The sequence below is a fragment of the Psittacula echo genome (genome assembly GCF_963264785.1).
Source record: "Psittacula echo genome assembly, chromosome: 5".
NCBI lineage: Eukaryota > Metazoa > Chordata > Aves > Psittaciformes > Psittacidae > Psittacula > Psittacula echo.
In genome coordinates this window covers 4,796,146-4,818,053 of record NC_137739.1, presented here as the reverse complement: position 1 = coordinate 4,818,053, position 21,908 = coordinate 4,796,146, and the positions used below count along the sequence as shown (strand labels likewise).

The 21,908-nt window shown below is 39.2% G+C and overlaps 1 protein-coding gene across 1 annotated transcript; it reads right to left on the bottom strand.

Moving 5' to 3' along the window:
- Positions 1-514: 514 nt before the first annotated feature.
- Positions 515-21,901, bottom strand: IQCE (IQ motif containing E; the record flags this gene model as incomplete). The annotated part of the gene is given in 26 exon segments (XM_080620219.1): positions 515-693; positions 1,885-2,014; positions 2,017-2,033; positions 2,036-2,085; positions 2,087-2,109; positions 2,111-2,243; positions 2,932-3,062; positions 4,115-4,210; positions 4,971-4,994; positions 5,701-5,784; positions 8,061-8,163; positions 9,912-10,120; positions 10,422-10,477; positions 10,978-11,135; positions 13,737-13,786; positions 14,175-14,247; positions 14,470-14,540; positions 15,077-15,127; positions 15,774-15,887; positions 16,574-16,644; positions 17,574-17,702; positions 18,005-18,130; positions 19,450-19,495; positions 20,108-20,155; positions 20,717-20,814; positions 21,815-21,901. Coding segments are annotated over 26 exon segments (2,355 nt in total). The 5' UTR covers positions 21,900-21,901.
- Positions 21,902-21,908: the final 7 nt, after the last annotated feature.

Sequence of the window (21,908 nt, the reverse complement as noted above, 5' to 3'; positions counted from 1 at the left end):
GTTACCCCAGCACTGCCAAGGCCACTGCAACCCATGTCACTGAGGGCCTCGTTTACAGGGTGTGTGAACACTTCCAGGGACAATGACTCCATCACTGCCCTGGGCAGCCTGTTCCAATGCCTGAGCACCCTCTCAGTGAAGAAACTGTTCCTCATATCCAGTCTAAACCTCCCCTGGTGCAGCTTCAGGCTGATTCCTCTTATCCTATCACTTGTTACCTGGGAGAAGAAACCGATCCCACCTCACTCCAACCTCCTTTCAAGTAGTTGTGGAGAGCAATGAGGTCCTCACTGAGCCTTCTCTTCTCCAGACTGAACCCCCCAGGTCCCTCAGCCGTTCACCATCACACTTGTGCTCCAGGCCCTGCGCCAGCTCCTTCCTTTGCCCTTCTCTGGCCCTGCTCCAGCACCTCAGCATCTCTCTTGTAGTGATGGGCCCAGGCTTGGCACCTTGATGCCCTTGGTGCTGTTCCTGGCAGGCACATTCTATCATCATCCCAGATTTTGGGAACACCTCACATATGCTTAAGATCAGCAGCAACTACAACTTGCTTTGCTCCTAATCTCTCATTTTTTTTATATTCACCAGAAAAGGCCTGCAAGGAAGAAAGTTTGAATGAATACTTATGGCTCTCTATCCTTTCTGGTATAAATTCTTCCCGAACTTCTTCACTTATCAAGAAGTCATCAAAATCTGCAATAAAATTCAGCTTTAGAGACTTCATAGCTAGACAGTGACCGTGCTCTCTGAGTATGCATACTATTGCATTTACCAAAGTAGCTTCATCTTACACCTTTCCTTGGGTCATAGAAGCACTTCTTCAGAAGCACAAAGCATCTAGTTTTGGGGTTTTTTTGCTTTAGTGATTCTTTGTCCTTGGGTAGATTTTATAACTACTTGCTCTGGGTTAGACTGAGCATACCACTAATAACTACTGTAGTAAAGCCCAGGCAAAACAGGATGCTGCAGCACTTTTTTCCTGAGTACTATCACTAGGCATAACTAAAATCACTTAATAATAAGCATGTTAATAATAAGCATGTTAATAATGTTAATAATAAGCAAGTACTATCTACTCCTTCACAAACTAGAACAGCCTCTGAATATGGAATAAAATAAAGTTGCTTAAATGCATTTTCCTTCACTGAAGGGTAACCTTTGTATTCACAATCCCTGCAAATCTGGCTTATTCCCATCTCCTTGGAGAAACAGCCTCAGTTGCTTCCAGCATGCTCTGTTTCTGAGAAGGTCTACAGGGAATGTCAGCTTTTCATTGACAAAAAGCAAGTCGATGTTTCTCAAGTCACCCTCAAAACTGCTCTTTTTTCTCCAGCTAGTGTGTAAAAGCCTAAAATATCTCACTCTGGATATAACCAACCTGTTTCACTTTGGTTTTAACATCTTTGAAGCTGCATGTCTAAGGCTGTGTTATCTGCAGCATTGTTTTGCCTTTCATACTGAGTACTTCCAACATCCTCTTAAAAGCCTCTTTGGCTTTAATTCCATCTTCTCACAAAGAGCAATGAGGAATTCAAGAAGTAAACCAAATGGCCTAAGAGCCATAGAAAAGAGAGAGACATCTTCCTAGTTTGTATTATAGTAGTACTAGTTGGCAAAGTTATCCAGGACTTCATTTTTCCCTTTATTGCAGCATCTGAAGACTGCTGAAAACAATGTTACACATGGCTGACTAGGATGGTTCTTTTTACCAGATGCCTGTCCCCTTTAGAAACTAAGTCAGGATGATGAAAACATTCTCAGCTTGTCTATGGCTTTAGGCCCAAAGCACAGTGGAAAGTACCATACTACAGCTACAGGGCTGGGGGGATTAAAAACAGAGAAGAGAGGCAATCCAGGAGAACATCATGTTCCTTGAATAATTACCACTCACATCAGAGAGAGACCCTCCAAACCACAGTTGTGACAAAAAGGCAAAGCACTTGTGAGGAAGCTGGTACTGATACTGCCAAAGCTTTTTTATGTAAGGGACTGCACTTGCCAGTATAAGCAACATGTCATCAAGTTAAAAGAAGACACAGAGTCCAATTATGCATCTGCATGTGCAGATGTTCTCTATAAAATTGTGTGCACCCACTCAAAACACACATTACTTTCGAACACAGAGGGAAATGAAATTACCAGGAAGAGACAACATGAAGTTTGAAGGTCGTCTCTGGACTCCTGCTAAAACCGGTTTCTTCTCTGGACTGTGATCTGCAGAATCTCCTTTCTCATGTAGCGCACTGAACACAGAGGGCAGAAAGACATACTGCGTTGCGTGAGGCACAGAACAGTAACTGCAGCCTGTCTTCAGAGGGCATGCTGAAAAGTTTGTGTTGCTAGCCTCCAAGAAACGAAAGCTTATCACTTGCAGAAGTGAACTCAAACACTAAAGCGAGGTGACAGCTTAAGTCTCTTTGTAATCATGGCAGCCAACATTAAAAACTTTCTGAGGAGTAAACCCTGGAGAGAAAGGAGTATTTTTCAAGACACAGCCACCATAAACCTAAGCAGTAAGCAAATCACTGCATTCTTCCTGAGCTAAATCACTAGATTCTAGCTCTTCCCTATTCTTCCTCCAAATAACCCTTAACTTTTACATGTCAGAGCTTCAGATCCCCTTACATTAAGCAAGTGTACTAGCTATCAGTTTGATAACAATGGTACTTTTATTTTTTTTCCAAGGAGTAATTATTTTACTTTACTTTTTCTCACTGATATAGAAGACAGAATGCAATAGGACATGGGAAGACCGCTACTGCCACTAGAAACCCTTAGAATTGCATATCCTTTGAATTTTTTCACAAGTAAGCTCTCCCTTTGTTGGAATAAAAGAAACCCACACGAAAATTCTATTAAATAACTACCCCTCTCCTGCAATAAAACCGATTTTGCTACTGCGCGTTGCGGAAGTATCCGTTCCTCACTTACCTCTCCACAAGCTGTTCTTTACGTGCTAAGTGAGCCCTGAAAACAGACTGGATGAATGGCAGCATCTCATCTTTCTCCTTGCAATCAGAAGATGAGCTTGAGGAGTTTGACATGGAAGACTTGCAGGAGTTCTGCAAAGCAATCAGATAAAAGAAAACTGACCTTTACAGATTGCACAGAAGCTTGACAGAAGCTTTCACAATCTTTCTTCCAATGTTGAAAGTGGTAGTTGAGCAAATATTCCCATCTTTCGGTCTGCAGTCTTTAAGGTTCTATGAGACTAAATCAGCAGGAAATGCAAATCGGATCATCACACAAGCTTTGAAGCATCTGTATTCAATTAATGAAAGTGCAAACACCTGCAAGGGAAGTTCATTCATTTTCCAGGAAGGAAACCTTTTGAAGTCAAAGGAGTTAAGACAACTTTTGTGACTGATAGATGTATCTTCTGCTTGTATCAAGCAAAAGTATTCAATCCTACTACTGAACTATTGGGCAAGTTTACCAAAAGAAAAGCACATGTAAAGTGCAACCAGACAGAAAACCTGTATGGAGAATTACAAATTAGCCTGCTAGAGTTCTAAAGGATGTTCATCTAAGTTGGCAAATGACTTAGACAAACTAAATGTTTAATTGGTAGGAAAATGTTTTCGTATTCAGAACTGAACAATCTGAAGCGAGTTTGATGTGACAGAGGACAGAACTCTTTGGTTGAGCACGGCACATGCAAGACTCCTTTACTTTTCAATCCCATCAAAGATGCTTTCCAGACTCTTCTTTCTGAACTTCAGCAACAAAGGTTTATCTATTATTACAAGGATCCAGTAGTGAACACTTGAGAGCAAGTACAGTTTTCAACAGCACCCCAAATTAAAAAGTTAAAGGGTATGTTATTACCTGATGGGATAACCAGTAAAAAAAAAAAAAAAAAAAGAAAAAGAGGAGTTACAGTCCATAATGCAGAGAAATTATAGCTTTAATCCAAATTAAAACTGAACTAAAGATGGAATGGGATGCTATGGAATGAGCTTGGTATTTTTCTGGGATGACAGCTATGCTGCCAACCAGTGCATTAAAACAACATTATTGGGTGATTGAGGGAATTAAGTCTGGAAGTAAAGTACTTTACACTAGAGACTAAACATAATGGGATGCCTGGGTATCCATTTGCCCCGATAATTACCTTGTTATGAGAATTTGCCTCATGCATCCTCTTCTTCAGTAACAGTTTCTGTCGACCTAAATGTCCTCTGAAAGCTGCCTGAAGTGTAATAATTGCCTAGCATGGAAAGAAATAAGTAGGTATTAGCTCCTTTGAAAGATGGCAGTTATAAATAAAACCAAAAGAGTCCAGAGGGAAGAGGCACAGGGGGGAAATAACTTCCCTGTGCAACAGAAACTTTGATGTCCTTATATTTGCTTATGTTTAAGGGATACACAGGTCTCCGTTACTTCACAGGTACACTGCTGCAATCCAGAGAACGCCCAGCATGTGACAACCCATACACTTACACCTCCATGGGTTAAATTCAATCTGGGAGGTGTTCAGGACTGATCCTATCAAATGCAGTTAAGTTCTAGCTGTCAGGACTAGCCTGTATTTCACAAAGAGAGCAACATGCTCCCATTCCCATATTAGATAGCCCAGCAGGCTCAGTGATGCTCTGGCACAAGCAGAAACCCAGCCAAGCTGGCAGACCTCTGTGGTGATTACACTGAACATAGTAAGTCTTTCAGAGATTTTACTGGATTCTAATCCTGTCTGTTGGTATCAAAGTTTGATCAAAATTTGTTCACCTTGCAGAAGGTATTAAGTACAGAAAATTTGAGACCAAAAGGGAAACACTTTGACGAGATACATCAAACAAAACCAGGATGTTAGAAGGAAGATCAGGAGCCAGCCTGAAGAACAAACATGATCTCGGTGCAACAGCTCGTATTGCAATGAAACTTCTTTAAAATAAAAAAGTTACTTCTATGTGCTTTGATATGAATTACATCTGTTTTACTGTTTTGTTGGCTGTCGTAAGTACACTCACCTCATCCAGATCAGTTACATCTTGCTGAAATAGAAAATACCAAAGTTAAAACTTATATTTATCTGTGCCATTATCTAATAAAGATTTCCCAGTTTTTTTCAACAATTACAACACAGAAAATACCTGTCCTGCCTCCCCCTAAAAACTCCAACAACAAACTTAAGGGAACAAAATACCCAAACTTTTCATCTTTGGAAGATGTGTGGATAGTACTTTTGTCTTTATTTTCCTAAAAAGCATCTACAAGACCCACCTCACATCATAGGTCCTACACACGGAAAAAGCAACATTATGTTTCTGCCCATAAAATAAAATTTAAGGTTAATGCTTCTTCTTTACATCATTTTGTCCCAGTTGAATGTAGCTCCTATACTGTTTGGGAGGATTTCTGCAAGGGGTATTTAACTTCTCAGTCATACTCCAAGGAGGCCAACTGCAGTGATGCTGCTTCAAGCACTGCTAGGCTGCCTTAGTTTCCCTGCTCACCCAGACTTCCCCATTCAGGAACCAGCTATCTTGCAATAGAAGAACAGGATTCTAGAGAGCAAAGGCAAAAGCAGCAGCAGGCAGGACTTGAACAAAGCAGTGGAAGAGAAGATGGTGATAAGGAGTTGTATTGGGAAGCACTGCTGCAGTTCCTGAAGCCTGGCAGCAGGTTACTGTACATACTAAAACAAGAGCAAGATTCAGAGGGGAATATCCTCACTATTCCCCAACAGGAGAATCTCACCTTGTCCTGATACTTCTTCCAGTACCTCTGGATGATTCTGGCTGCTTCTTCTCTCCTTTGATGATCTTTGCCTTGCAGTGAAAACTGCAAAACAGAATCTTTAAGTTGGTACACTAAAGACACAAGTTGGAATTCTATGAGGGAAACAAGTTACAAATAAATCAGCATCAGAGTTGTTAAATGTTCATCCTACCTGCAGGGCAGAAGGAAGTTACAGAGGAAACTCTCAGTTTGGAATACTGGTCTTGCTCAAACTCATCATCTAAAATGCCTGTTATACCAAAACACATAGCTGTCCCCATTTTAGCTGTTAGCAGAGCATGGGAATGGAAAGGTTTTCATTTACACATATTCCTATTTTTATATGCATTGGTAAAGCAGTAAGAGCTCCAACAGAGGAACCCACTGCTTTGTTGATCAGAAATAGCTTGTATATTATCAACAGACTGAGAACAAATGTTAGGGTACCAGATTTTGCAATTCTTCTCCAGGAAAGACTGGTGCTAATTAACTGGGGAGCTCTCTGATGTCTCATCCTGGCAACTGTGGTCCCATAATCATCTGTTTAAACTTACTGATGAGTTCGCCACCATATGACTCCAACAAGACAGAAAGCTTGTGTATATTGGCATAACTCTATTCTTCTATCTTGAAGAAAAAAATTAGAGGTAAAAGAAATCAAGAACTAAACAAAATTTTGTTCCAGTTATATCTTCTGAAGTGTGGTTGCATGCTCCACCTCTCAACAGTTGATCCTTTTGATCCCTAATTATCCCGTACTAATTGTCATGCCTCACTTGCCAAACAAAAGTTAGCTGCAATTTTAAAAGACTAATTCAATTTGTTGGTATAAAATTGTAAGTAGAGGAATAAGAGCCTTGGTAGACTCAGAAAAAACCCTCTTGATTCTGTGAAAATGATTTATTTATAACCTAAAAACACTGAGTTACAGGCTTAAGTTTAGCAAATGGATCATGTTATATTAAAAAAGACAACCCACTATTAAAATGAAAAATTGGTAGGAACTTAGTGATAATTACAAATAATGGGAACATTTCAATAAAAGGATGGTTACTGGCCAAGAATATATATAGTCTGCAGAGGGAAAAAAGGAGCTGTTTGTTGGCTGTTTTTAAAGGCTCAAGTTATTTGGTATTCAAAACATCATCTAGCATCCATCAGCCTATAACTCACAAAAAAGAATCTAAGGAGTTGCACAGTATATAAAAAAACAGCATCCTCTTAAGCTAGTGGACATTTTTATTCACATTTTTTACTACCCGTATTTCAGGGTCTATTTATTTTTAAGTACAAGTCATCAAAATCCCCAGTAATAATTTTCAATTTTCAGTTTTTAGTGGAATTAGATTAATATGACCATACTGCATGTGAAAAAACCATGTCTGACAGTGGCCATTCATCCCTACTGGCCAGTGACAACAACATTTGTTAGAGGGATAGAAGACTGCAAATACACCAAATTAAATCATATTGCACCAAAAAAACCCCAAGTGATGAGAGCTCTATTTAAGACTGTTTAGGAATAACAGGTACACAAATATATTAGATACTGGAAAATCCAGACAGAAGAGGTTATGAATAACTCAGCTTCAGAAGAACTTCATTTCCAAGGGGGATAAGGGTTTATTTTATTTCTTGATATCCATCCTTCCTAATTCTTACTCAAATATGGCATCCCATCATCAGTGGAACTGAGAAAACCTCTATTTTTATGATTACTGCTCTACATCCTGTACCCCTTCCCATGGAAAAGTACCCTGATTCCATCCATAGAGAAAAGCTAATGAATATTTTCTGAATTGCCCTAATTGAGCACTTGATCGGCATAAAAATCATTGAAAAGGGTTTTCTGTCTTTTGCCAGTCTGCCAGTGACTTATCGTACTTACCTGTGCCTCTACCCTTTACCTATCAACTACTACAAGACCTTCTTCCCTCTCCAAAACTTGACTGAAATTAGCTAATGGGTTCAGATGTTTAAGAAGATATAAAGAAAACCACAGATGTCTTTCTTTTTAAGTAAGTCAAAACCCCCAAACAGTTAAAAAGCATAAGCTTTTTGCAACATTCCACTGAATAAGGAAAAAGCAAAGGCAGACACTCACCAAGAGAACAGCTCCAAAACAAAAAATTGCAGTGGCAATTATTGAAAGAACTTATCAACAAATGCTGGGAATTAATCATCATTTCAAATCTCAATGACAAGATTTAATGCCTCTCTGAAAAAACACAACTAGCAGCTATTTAGACTATCAGCTCAATTTGCAATTTATTGCTTGGATGCAAAGGGAAAAAGCAACACACCACCACCACTACACAAACAAAAACATATGTCTGTACCTTAAGACCCTTTTCCACTTTATCTTCTGCCATGTGACTCTTCTCTCCCTCTTCTTTTGGCTCCAGTTTCCCTAATCTCTGTGTCAGGTTCTGGATTTCCACTCTAAGATTGGAAAAGCAAAAATATTTATAGGTAGAAATTACCTGTTGTTCCTGCTTTGAAAATATTCAGCCTATTTCACAAGATTTGGCTGTCTTCTTTCTTTGGGTTTTTTAAGGCCAAAGTGCAGAACTGCTCAGAATAACATGATACATCTTCTCATAGTAACAGACATAGAATCATAGAATAGTTAGGGTTGGAAAGGACCTTAAGATCACCTAGTTCCAACCCCCCTGCCATGGGCAGGGACACCTCACACTATGTGACATCAGTTCTCAAGTTGTGATAGCACAGCCTTACATTAGCATCAGAAAGTTACAATGGTACCCTTGATACTTTTAATAATGCATCTAGATCTGCTACAGTTTCATATTTGTCACAGTCCTTTCCTGCAAAGCAATAATGAAATCACTTCTTTTAGCCACTCTTGCACAGGATTATTATCAAGTTATACAAAATACATGAAGTATTACATTCTTAGTTACAAATTACATGAAGTAAATGGAATGACATATTAGCAATGGTCTAGAAGCACAGGCTAAGATAAGGTAAAGATACTACAGTTCTTTCTTAAAAAGAAAAAGTGTCTCTGAGGCCAACATGGCAGCTCTCTTTTTCCATTTATCTTAATTTTTATTATAATTCAATAATTATTTTTATTTTTCCTATACTACTTGGTCTTCCAATTCCCCTAAAAACACTCTGTAGAATTCTTCCCCTAGTAACTTACTCCATCCCTCCAAAACAGTTCTGCTTAAATGAATTCCCAGCTTCCTGCAGTTTAGATGAACCCATATGGATTTTTAGCCACTTCAAATAAGAATTATACTTTTAACAGGTATTTTTTGTGGTTCTGAAAGGATACACCAATACAAAATGTGATTCCTTAGAGTCTGCTCTCCTGTACTCTTTTCTGACACTTCTCCTGTATATCTTATTCTGACACTTCTGCAGCTGCACTTCAGCCTTAGCCTCCAGTAACTGCTTGATATCTAATCTACAAAGGTATCAAGGAGATCTAAGCAATACTTAGGACATCCATACTTCAACAAAGTTATTGTTTGATTAAACTCCTACATAAAATAGGCTTTCTCAATTTGTAAAGTAATTAAATGTTTAATTTTCCCCTTTTAAACAAAACAAAATGCAAGCATATGTTGTTCAGAAGCAAAAGGCCTCTCCACACATTCATTTTCGATCAGAGGCAAGTTACACAGGAGGCAGCATCTTATCAACAACACATAGTTGTGTGCACATCTCTGCTCACGTGACAGATTAACCTGCCTGCCCTTATGCACTGACACATCAAATGAGTCAAAGCAATACAAACTGCAAATCGATTGCTTACTGCGGAGAAAAGAATTCCCACTGCATCACATGGCAGAAGGCAGGCTTAAAGGGAGAAAGTGGTAGATCAGGACAAAATGTTGAAAAATAAGACAAAGTTTTTACAGCAAGATTTACTGTGTAAAGTGACGTATAATCCTTAAAAGGCTTTTCAGTGTGGTTGGCAAGAAATATGCCTTGAAAAAATGTGTTAGAAACAAGCAGAAATTCTCATTTCCCAGCAATGTAATTTTACAGGGCTAGTAGGACTAGAAGTAGTTTTTGAAATAAAAGCTGAAGGGACCCTTCAAATTCATTTTCTTACTGAAAATGTGAAGAACTTGCTACATCATTTCACAACGTGATAGGAAATACTAATTCATACATATTAAAGAGTAATAAAATAAAATAAAAGTCACACTTACTCTTTACTGAGTAAGAAACTTCGAAGTGCCCTCTTATCTCTCTGGAGTTTCTTCACTAGCCCTTGGAGGCGATGACATTCCTCAACATAGTCTACCTGTTGAGAGACTGGATGATCCAGGTCTTCGGAAGTTGAACATGGTGGAGCGAATACCTCTGACTCATAGGTATCTGTTGATGGCACCCTGGCATTCTCCATGGCACTTATTTTCTAAACAGGATAAAATTTACATGAAGAAAAATAAGGGGAAAAAAAAAACCAGAAAATTAAATTTAACATAAAATTATTTATTTAAGCCATGAGAAAAGATCAAGTGGGAGTTAATTCTAAAATGTGCATCTACATGTAACAAGTATAAGAAAAGTAAAAAAGGAGAAGGAGCACATGGTACAGACATCAGTTTACATGTATGAGGCAGAACACACAAGGCTGATAGTGTGCCATGAGCACAAGCCAGTGGTTCCGCATCTTCTGCTCCATGACAGGTAAGATTATGATTATGATCACTTACATTTTCTAGTTCTGAAATCCGCCTCACCAGCCTGGGTTTGCTCCACTCACTGTAATCTAAATACAATAACAAAGCTTTAAACATGAAACTGTATCAGCGAGTCAACGCTGTTCTTGCTTTTCTGAAACTTGTGTCCATACAAAAAGACCATCTAAAGACCTCTGAACCCCAACTGTAAATGTGCACCAATGAAAAAATGAGAATGGTCTTAAAACATCTGACTTCTACACCAATTAGTTATCAATATAAACCATTCAGATTCAGCAGTTTTCAACAACTGAAAAAGTTTCCAGTGAAACATTATATTTTCAAGTGATTCCAGTCCAGAATTCTCAGGGATAATAATAAAGGAAACCCAGGTCTGGCTGGAGCAGCACATCCAGAAGTCACAGACAGACTCCTGTAAGAAACTTCTTATTCCAGCCTTTGCCCCTCCTGAATCCTCATCCTTGTAATAACTCCCTTATTTGTACCACTGTAGTGTCCTGCTCTCAAACACACCTTTCCAATGTACCTAAATCCCTTGCCCCATGTTCACCAACTTTTCAGCACGTACTTTCTGTTTCATTGGAAGTAGGAGAACTGCACAGTACATGATCTAAATCTTCTTTCAGCCTCCGATTCTCAGCCTGCAAATTTTTGATGGTCCTGGATAATCTCAGGACAGCAGCATTCAGTGCCTTTAGGTGTTTTTGGGTCTCTCTGCTCTCTGTACTTTGAAATGGAATCAAAACCAGAAAGTTAACTTAAAAGCAGAGAACAAAGCAGCAGCATTAAAAATGGTGAAACAGCCTCACTATGTTACTGTCTCAGCCCCCCTCCAACAGCATATCTCAGCATTTTTTACTTGAGTTACCTATTCTGTTAGGAAAAAACATTCAAAGACCATCTTGCTCAACACTTCCACAACTGTTTTAATTTGTGTCAAAGAAAAAAGATACTTAGAAAGTTCATTACTTTTACTTCTTCCCTCCCTCTGTTTCATTAACACATAATCAAGGGTGCTTGTATGGGTTTTACTTATTTGGGTTTCTATTTGTTTTTTTAATCATCTTTATAATGCTTTACTGGCGCTCTACAGACAACTGATTTAAAATCATCTACATTCAGCCAACCGGGAGACTGCTCCAAACAAGTGTTCAGCATGGAAAGCTAACCTGCGTGCTCTGAATTGCTTTCTTTCACTTAACAAACAGATTTGTACTGGGAGAGAGAGAGGGCTATAGATGGAATAACTCTCAAATCCAACACAAGTGTATTTTCAGATGTGAATGCTGCTCTAGGGTAAAAGAAACTATTCCTGTGAAAAGTAAACCGCAAAGAGATCTGTTTCTTCATTTAAGATACATTTCAATCAATGTGAGATTTGAAACAGATTTGAAGAACACAACTAACATCAACGTTATGGGAGTAAAAGGCATCAGAAAAGGGAAAACCTGCTACGTGTTAAAGCTGTTTTAAACATATTAGAGTGGCTTTGCCTTTTTTATTTTTCTAATAAATGGGGAAGAAATCTCAGTTTTATAGATGTGAAAAAAGTTGTAAAGTTTGTTCACAAAATAGATTTCTAGTGAGATTACATACTTCATTGCTATGAGAAAGTTCTTAAAAACTTACTTATGGAAACAAAGGTTTGAAGTAACTGACGGACCTACTTTTGGGCAAATGACAATGACAGAATAGTGTGCAAAGAAATCTCACATCACATCCACTGGAATAATTACAAGGTAAAAGGAGAAACAAGTTTACAGTTGGCATATCAGGTTGAAAAGCTGCATCTAATCTTCCTTTTGGATATGAAAATGAAATTAAGCCATATACACGAATAAATAAGGCTGTCCACATGTCATGGATGACTATTCATGAGCTGTCCCAGGCAGAAGGTAAAAAAACCCCAAAACTAAAACCCAAAACACAACACAACCAAAAATTGGAAGTGACAGAAATGATAGGAATCATCACTGTATCACTGAGTGACATTATCTGAGGTTCAGCAAAACCTTAATGAAAGAATTGCAGACCATTTTGAGGACTAGAAAGGTCGCCTAGTTTTTAGCTACAGTTTCATACGTAAGTAATCATATTTCAGCATTAACACTGAAAAAGAAAAGCTAAATGTGATTTACTTCAGCCAGAAATAATGTAGACAAGCATAGCGAAAGAAACACTCTCCTACAACTGTATGTACCAGAGTCCTGAACTTCAACATCACTTCTTATTTCAGTGCTCAGCCTCTCAAGTAGAGACTGACAGTCACATAATGGAGAGAGACTGCCCCACCACTGCTTTTTGAAGCTATGAATAAATTAAGGACAAGGAAGAGACCTGATGACTCATTTTCACCTGTAAATAAATGAGGTGTGATGGCTTACAGCCTCCAGAGGCCAGTCACTGCATGCCTGAGCCAAAAGAGATCTTATCTTTTTAAAAACAGAGACAAAACAAATTGCACTTTTCAATCCACAAGACACAGTGAATTAGGGAAACACAAGTAGTTATACATCATGATCCATAAAGAGTTCTCATGTGTTTCTATCAGCCTAAATAATTACACCCCAAATTAAGACAGTTGTCTGTACGTAACACCAGGAGGACAAGCACATTTTGAAGTGGTGTGGTAACAAATTTTCCAATCCTACAAGACTCTGTTAGCCTCTTGTCAGCAAGAATAACACTCCCTTACATAGATGCTTTTAATTTTCTGTCTTACTGGAGCTTTGTCTTTTGCTGTTGTGCTTTTGATTTTTATTTCCTCTGTAGACTATTTATTCCCATCACCATGTATAAACCCACATAGTAGTGACAAGCACTAGCACAAGCTTGACAGTTTCCTACTAGTGCTGCTCATGGACAACTCATAAGAGCTACCCTGACCTCTAGATCTGTCTCTGTACCACAGGAAAATGTTTACTCCAAAATACCTTCTTTGCAGCATATACTTTAGAGCAAGATGAAGATCTGACTCAAGAATAAAATGCTAAACATCTAGTGAGTTTGTTTCAATCACCAGTGATATCAGAATACGTGTGATTATGGGGGAAGATGGGTTTTATTTAACAGATAAATTTTCAGAGCTTTCATATACTTCTCAAATAGCTCTTTTTTCCCCACATCCACAAAATTATCTAGAAGAAAAAGATGTGACTAAGACATATGCCAAGGCTGTGAAGCCAACCAAAGCAGTACCAAAAAGCAAATCCAGCAATCTAAATGACAAAACAAGCTGTTCCCATGTAGTTGTTTTCCACCATAAAATAACACATGATACATCAAACACATATATGTAAACCTTTTCCTCAAAAGAATTTAACGTACTTTTTCCTCATAGCCTCAGATTTCTCCAGGAGCTGTTGGAGACGATGAACCTGTGAAATACGAAATATAGATTCCATTAAGGAGCTAGCTGTGGAAGCTGACATTGCTAATGCCACACATTTGTCCATTAGGTGAAAATCAGAACAAGATTCTTGGGGCAGCAATAGAGTCAATGACGCCAGGCTACTGTTACATTGGCTTTCATCTAGATACTACACTTATGGGATATACATTCATTTCTTTAGTTCCCCTTTTTTGTTAACACACAGCTTCTTGAGGAAAAATAATTGGAGGTATGAGAATATCTAAGAAAATCTGATTCCACTTACGGGTGCAGCAAAGCTGCAATAACTCTACTAAACCAGTCCATTTACACTTTGACTCAACAACTGAAAAGCTTCCTCTCCTTATGCACATGGAAAGACGTTTCAGACATACCTCTTCAGAGCAGGTTTCCATAGCTTTCTTCATTTCTTCCAAATTAGTGGACTTTATGTCTGCCTGGAATTTGCTAAAATAGAATAATCCAGTTAGACCAGCAAAGATACTGCAATGCTTTTTGGCTTACAATTTCTGGATGGGCTGTTTATAATTACTGATATGTTCTCAAGAGTTCATTAAAACATCTTAAGGGACAGAAGAATACAGATTAAAAACCACATGGACTTCAAATTGCCTTTATCATCTATCCAATACAGGCCTCTATCCTCCCCCCCAGCCAAAAAAGTCATACTTAATAGTCTTGTCTCTCTCCTTGCACAATTGTTGTAGCTTGAGAATCTTCTGCTTCAATCCATTAGCCACCTACAGAAAGAACAAAGCTCAAGAGTCCTACAATAACCCATCTCTTCACTGAAGTTCTATTTCTCCATAATCTTCCTCTGTCTTTATAAATTGTACCTAACTAGATACGCTTATTCCTACATACTTCAGTGCTTAGTAAATCATATGCATGTCTGCTACCCTCTGTGAAAGCGAACACTGATGAATTCAGATACCTAATTTAAGCTGGTTATGTTACCACAGATATAATGTTTGCAAACAATCATTAAATAAAAAACATTTTGCCCATCACCCTGCTAAATTCAAAGAAGCCAGTAATAGGGAGAATGCTCCCTGAACACGTTCAAGACAATAACAAAGAAAGCTCCCTAAAGTAATGTTAATTCCAGATCTTTGTTACTGGTTTCTTATCTGACTATAGAAATAATGGTTACATGACTCCCTAATTGCTTATTCCTTCTTACTTCACTTCATTATTTATTTAAATCGGTAGCGTTTCAGCTTGGCAAGAGGAAAAAGGGAAAAAGGAAAGCAAAAGGTAACGAAGAAACTATTACCCATCCATTATTGTTCATCTTTTCTGACAAAGCTTGTGCCATCTCGGAGCCCTGTAAGACAGATAAAGCAAATGACCAACCTTGCTACTTGATTGTATCGCTGGCTCTTTTCACAGAATTTTCTATCCTACTCCTCTCCACAGTCATTAAACAGTCCAATAGCTTAAGTTCTGAGGCCCCTGTGCTCATTGTTTTATATTAGCACGCTTCTCCCAAGATGTAGAACTGCACACAGAAAGTGAGAGCCACAAGGATTTCCATGAAATTCAGGTCTTTTGACCATGACCCTAAACGCTTCTCAGCCTTGTGGACCTGACAATAAAGCTTGTTTTACTTCCTGGCTCAGGTCTCAGGACTGCCTGCATCAGTCACCATGCAAGAGGTTAAATCCCTTTTACTCTCAGGAAAAATATGCAGAAAGCAGGCCTGTACAGAGACAGCATCTCATTTTTTCCTTAAGTACCTTTGCTAAGTAAATTTGTTTGCACATTATGGCATGATCTTCCTTTGAACTGAGCTGGCAAGCTGAGATACACAAAACAGAAATCCCTTCGCATCAACCAACCACCTCTCATATTGGAGATCATCATTCCTAGAAACAAACACACTACCGACTTCTGAAACCTGGAGAGACAAGAAGAGGATCACACTGCTCAGCACTCTTGCCCTACTTTTATACCTCCCAAGAAATAGTCACCTTGAAAGGATCCAACAGTTTTTCAATCTGTTTATCCTTTCTATTGATCATTTCTTCTAGTCGACGAAGCTTAGTTTTCATTTGATATCTCTCAATTTTCTGAGCTTGTATTGTCTGAAAGAGGGGGCAAAAAATCGTAAGCATATTTCAGAAATAGAAATGCACTGAGTTTTCACATGGAAACATGTTTTGATGTCAAAAACAATCCAATTATAATGGTGAGGATGAAGAGGAAAAAAGAAGAACTGAAAAAGACACCACCACACTGGACCAGGGCTGACAGATAAAGGAGGTGACAGGGCAAAGATAAAAAGAACAGGTTTAACAGAAAGACAACCTTACACAAATGATCTACAACAGCCAAGACGTTTGCCTATAGGTAACCCTATTGTTCAACATGCCAAGTCCTCATGCTTCATGTTTCATGTTTCACTGCACTAAACTGAAAATGTATTAAAATGTGATGAGTAACAGACAGGAAAGAGGGAAGACAAAAAAAAAGGAGGTGGAGACAAAGAAACCAAACGCAATGAACCTTTTCAGCATCCAGCTAGGGCCATGACTGCGGTTCAGCATTGGATATACCTCAAGGCTTCCACATCCAGTACTCAGAAGCATCTATCACACCATAAGAACAGTGAAATTGCCTTAAACAGATACAAGTTTAGTTTAGCCTTACATTACAAATGCAAAAAAAATTTGGTGGGTGTCCCAGTAGTAGTAACCAAAGTAATCTGAATCAATAAGGTCTGGATGGAGCAACGCTGTGACTTTCTATGTAAGTATCAGAGAGATTGTACCTTTTTCAGTTCTATAATTTCATCATACATATCTTCTTTTTCTCTGTAGTTAGGATTTCCAGGAATGTAGCCTACAGAAAAAGGTATGTAAAATAAGCAGATCCAAAAGAAGTATTTTTAATCAGAAACCTTAGAGAAAAATACCTAGAACAGCACTAAACTGGAAACTAGGCTTAACGCATGAAAACTGATTTTAGAAATGGAGGTGAAATGCAAATGTTACTGTATAAAACTTCTGCCCAATTTTACAGCCAATTATTCCTAACTTCTTCTGTATGGTGCTAGATTGAAATATCATCTCAACATCATCTCTACACTTCATAGAAGACTGCAGTCTTCTCATCCCAAAGAAAATATTTACAAAAGACTTCTAAAAGATGACCATAATCTATTTCTCTATTTCTGCCTGACATGTAAATGTTTACCACATTTTAAAGTTGCCAGAAGCTGTGTACTACCGACAGGGTGTTGTTTCAAAAGGAAGTGGAATTTTTTAAGCTTACAGTTCTCCTTTAAGAAAAGCAGGATAAAAGTTTTGCATTTTGCTCTTCTCATAAAACTCAATTAATTTAGTATCACAACCACATGATAAAACAAGAGAAGAAGTAAAAGGAGTCAATTACATAGAATTTGAGGCAAGCAGATGGTTTCTATCAATGGTTCCTAAACTATGTTTTACAAAGTCACAATAAATTGTCTACAGCTGGCCCATTGAACCATATTATATTTGCAACGTTTTCAGCTGCAAATGCATGGCAATTTGCAGAAAGTTCTGAAAGCTAATAGTGATTCATTGCTCCCAAAAATTTGGAACCCCCCGTCTTATCCAATTCAGAAATCTCAAAACTTATCTCATGGATCATATTTCTACACATATTTTAATACAGGCTAAACCAACACGGCTTTTGCTTTACCAAAGCTAAGATCTTAGGGAGTGTGTGCTTTTACATAGAGAACAAAGATCATTAACTTTCATCTACCACACCATTACATAGTTTACCATTGCTAGAAGAACGAGAATGTTTCGGGTTCTTTGTTCCTAGAACTTCCTTCAAATATTCCGGAGTGCTACTAAAACCAGCTTGCACATGCCCCATGTCAAAATCTGACTTCAGAGGATAGCTTATTCCTGCCAATAAAAATGGAACAAAAAATGCAAAAAACAGGGATAACTCTGAATTAACTTTGTGGACTTATTTTGAGCAAATGCAATACAGAAAGCTCCAGATGTTTTAATTATTTCGTCTATAAATGCCAGTGCTTAAGATTAGATAATTCCAACCACGCAAACAAAAAAATCATGAAATCATGAAATGATTTTGTACGTAGCCCATAATGAAACACAAATCTATTTTTTAAGAGTTTATACATTAAGCTCTCCACAACACTGATTTTTATCCATATATGCAGATAAATTTTCTATACCAATACCTTGTTTCAGTGATCTTAGCCTTCGGTTTTTTACAGCTGCACTCTCAAGATATTCACTGCCTGTTCCCTGAAGAGAAGGCCAAACTGCAGCTTTTCTGGAATACAGTTGTGTGCTGTATGGAGATCCTATAACAAAAGGAAATATCTCAGCGTTGCCTTAAAAAGCTCAAGGTCACAAAAATTCTCTTTGTCTCGTACTTCAAGACTCACACACACAACCCTATTACTTATAAAAACAGGAATTAACAGCATATTACATACTGGTTTCTAAGGAGCAATGGGACATTAAACTACAGGAAAAAAAAAATTATAAAGAAAAATCAATCTAATTCCCAAAGAAATAAAGATGCTTAGAAAGAGGCACAATGACAGTAATATGACTTAACACATGAAGAAATAGTTACACGTAAGAATGCCCATCCAAACTGTACAATGCCCCCATGTCTGAATTCATTTATTAAATTAACCTTTGAACTAACGTACATTTTCTTGCAGTAATTGAAGAACAGAATCGATCTAATGCAACTTCTGGGGAACCCCTCACATTACTACTTCAGGTATGGCAGTCAGGTTCAAATACTGACAGTAATTCCACTTTAGATTATTAGTACGGATGTGCGCTAAATGGACTAACGACTTACTCTTCAAATCACCAAGAGAAGTACATACATTAAGAAACAATGTCACAGACATCATAGTGGAAATGAAACAGCTATTTTAAATTCCATCCTTTAGGCAAGCAAAGAAATTTCAGGAAAAGCATTAAGATAGATGTACAGCATGCCTTTTCCTCAACCTAAAGCCAAATTTAAAAGTACAACATTATTTAACTTATTAGAAACAAAACAATCAGCAACACTTTGAGGTAAAGTCTTCTTTGAAACCTTCACTGGACCTACAAAGGAAAGTAAATGGAAAAGCAAGAAACATAAAGCCCCCCCAAAAAGATAAAACCCCACATTAAAACAGCAGATTTAATAATAATATTGAACTTCTAAGGTCACATGAAAAAAACCCAAACAGAACAACACAAACAAAACCAACCAACAAATAAGAGAACTGCTTACTCTACAGACACAGGTATCTACAGGATGGTAGACAGGTGCAGGGATTCTAGATTCTTTCTGTACAGCAAGTATCAACATTTCTCCAAAAAGAAAAAGAAATTCAGAATGCTTGCCATTAGAAGTGATACATAAGAAGGAAGTGGTTTATATTGAAGAAGCAAGAATTGCACCTAACCTATTAACATCAGTATTTAGCCTATAAAAGTCTAACTTCACAGGTTATAGAACAAAGCGCAAATAGGTGTGCTCTGCACACTCCAGTAAATAATTCTAAGGAGAATAATAAGATGTTGTTTCAAGTGAATCTTCTAGTTCCTGTGTCCCACAAATCTCTTGTTCTGCAATAACAGAAGCAGAAGAAAAAATTTTGCTACTCACTATTTGGTAACTTTGGAGGCTTGGTAAAAAGTTGCTTCTTTAACTTCTGGAAGAGAGAAAGAATTTTTTATGTATTTAAAATATTCCCACTCTTCAAAGATTCTATGTAAAATCTCAAAATTGGCTTCAAGCTCCATTTTGTATGAAGATAATTTGTGTTAAAAACACAGTAAGTATATGCAGATTTGGCAACAGTCACCAGAATTAAGGTGGTGCCTACTGAGGTTTTACCCTACAGATAGGAAGTAGTCTATTCATGCTCAGAATACTAAGACCTTCCCCACTGGTATTAAGTAAGAGCAGTAGCAAATTCAAGATGATCACAGAGTAGAGGCTAATCTATAGAAGCATTTCGCTAAAGGAAAACCTTACTCAATTCCATTAAAACTCTGTAAAAGGATTACATAGGCCCATAACTTGATAGAACAGCAAAATGAAGCCAAACATCACTTACAACCCCCAGTGCTGAGAATTCAGAAACCAAATTATATCTGGAGTTAGAGGTTTTTGAATGAACTCCGTTGCAATAACATTGTTAGCTATCCCTCTGAAGGGTATCTTACCAACCAGTAGACATCATGCTGATGTAAAGTGTGCAAGAACATGCCAAGAGGCCTTTTAAAGCATTCATCCACAGGACTCCATAAATACAACTCACCAATTCTGGATCCGATTCACAGATAATCGCAGACGGGCCGTCATCTCCCTGGGAAATAAGAGATACTAACTGTGACACATGTTATTAACAATTGGTTATAATACACACCCAGAAAACTTTGTATCCTTTTACTATCACAACAAAGTTAGAGTGCAATAAATTCAAATGGTAAATGTGTCACCACTGTTGCAAAACCCAGCATCATTTGCTCCAACACAAACATTCTGTGTGACACAGTGCAAGTCACTTCAGCCTCAAGCCACAGAGACTTAACGCCCTTCAGCGCAGAGCATTACAACAGGTGAACCTTCTGGTGCCTCATCTTCCATGGTGCTGGATTTGCACAAATTCCCACCATCAGTCCACTGGTAAAAGTTAAGCAGCAACTCATCCATCTGTCCTCTTCCTCATTGACTTGTTCCTATGCTATGCTATGGGAACTCAAGTAAACTCAACTGGAGAAATGATCAGGCTGAGGATAAAAAATCCCAAACCAAGGAATCAAAGAAGTGCTTAACTTTTCCTCAGCTTGAGCTAACAAGTTTCTCTGCTTCTCAAATATAGACATTTCCACTGTAGAAGCAAAAATCTGCTTGGCTTTCAAGTTACCTGAGTATACGCTGCCCTTGCAAAAAGAACATCTTCACTTGGTGCTGTCTCCATTGGGCTCACAGCTGCAGCATGAGTCTTTGGACAGATGCCGATGTCTGTAAGAAGCAGGGCCAAGTTAAGTACTTTTTGAGAACCCTGGCTGACATAACAGACCCTGGGACTGACAACAGCAGAGCAAGTAAACCAGCTTTTTGTGCTGGCTGAGAACAAGCAAGTATACATCTCACACACCATGCCATACAGTTTTTAATTTCCTGAGGCAATGTTCCATGCAGCACACTGATTATTTGCTGTTATTTTAAGGCCTCTCACTGTGGGAGATCTCTCTACCCAACTGCAGCTATCGCATTAGGAATCAGAGAATACAGAAGGCACTCAGCCTTGATAGGAGATGGTAAACAACACCACATTCACCAGGATATTAACGCGCAATAACAAAAACACCAGTCCTTGGAAACCCCCACGCTCCCTTTGCTTTTGGAATGCAAGCCCAACTAGAGCCACTTACGACAGACAAGAGCACATGGTGGGTCCCGTTAAAGGGCCTCAAATCCTCCACCTGGAATCAAATCCTAACCGCCCCCCGCGCCATCCTCCTAGTCACCGCCTCACCAGCCCGTCCAGCTTGAGGGGAGTCCAGGCTTTGCTCCGGGGCCGAGGCCGGACCCAGGTTAAGGCCGGCCTGAGGCCTTCTCCTCCTCCCCACCGCCCGCTCCTTACCAGCTCCTCCCCCCTGCGGCCTTGGCGGGCTGAGGGCAGCCGCAGCAGCCCAGGCTCCCACCGCCAGCGCTTCCGGGTTGCTGAAACCATGGCAACCAGCCGCGCGACGGCTGAGCGGGAGACAAGGGCGCCTGCGCAGAGGGACCGGGAGAGAGCGACCCGCGCCTGCAAAGGCTCCACCGGCGCGTTCGCGCACAAGCAGGCGGGCGGGCCTAGGTCCGGCTGCGGACTACGAGTGCCGCCAAGCGGCCCCGAGCGGCAGGAACCCCGGCAGCGTGTAGAGAGAGGAACGCAGGGACAAGCGTAGAGCCACGGCCCTGAGAGCACCCCCGTACGGGCACTGCCTCTGGAGCACCCACAGGGCCTCCTCCTGACCCTCTCCGTACTCCCATGGAGGCCGACACGACCGAAGACCACGCGTGGGACGCTCTGAGCGCATCCAGGACCCGCTCCGTAACATTCTCCGTGG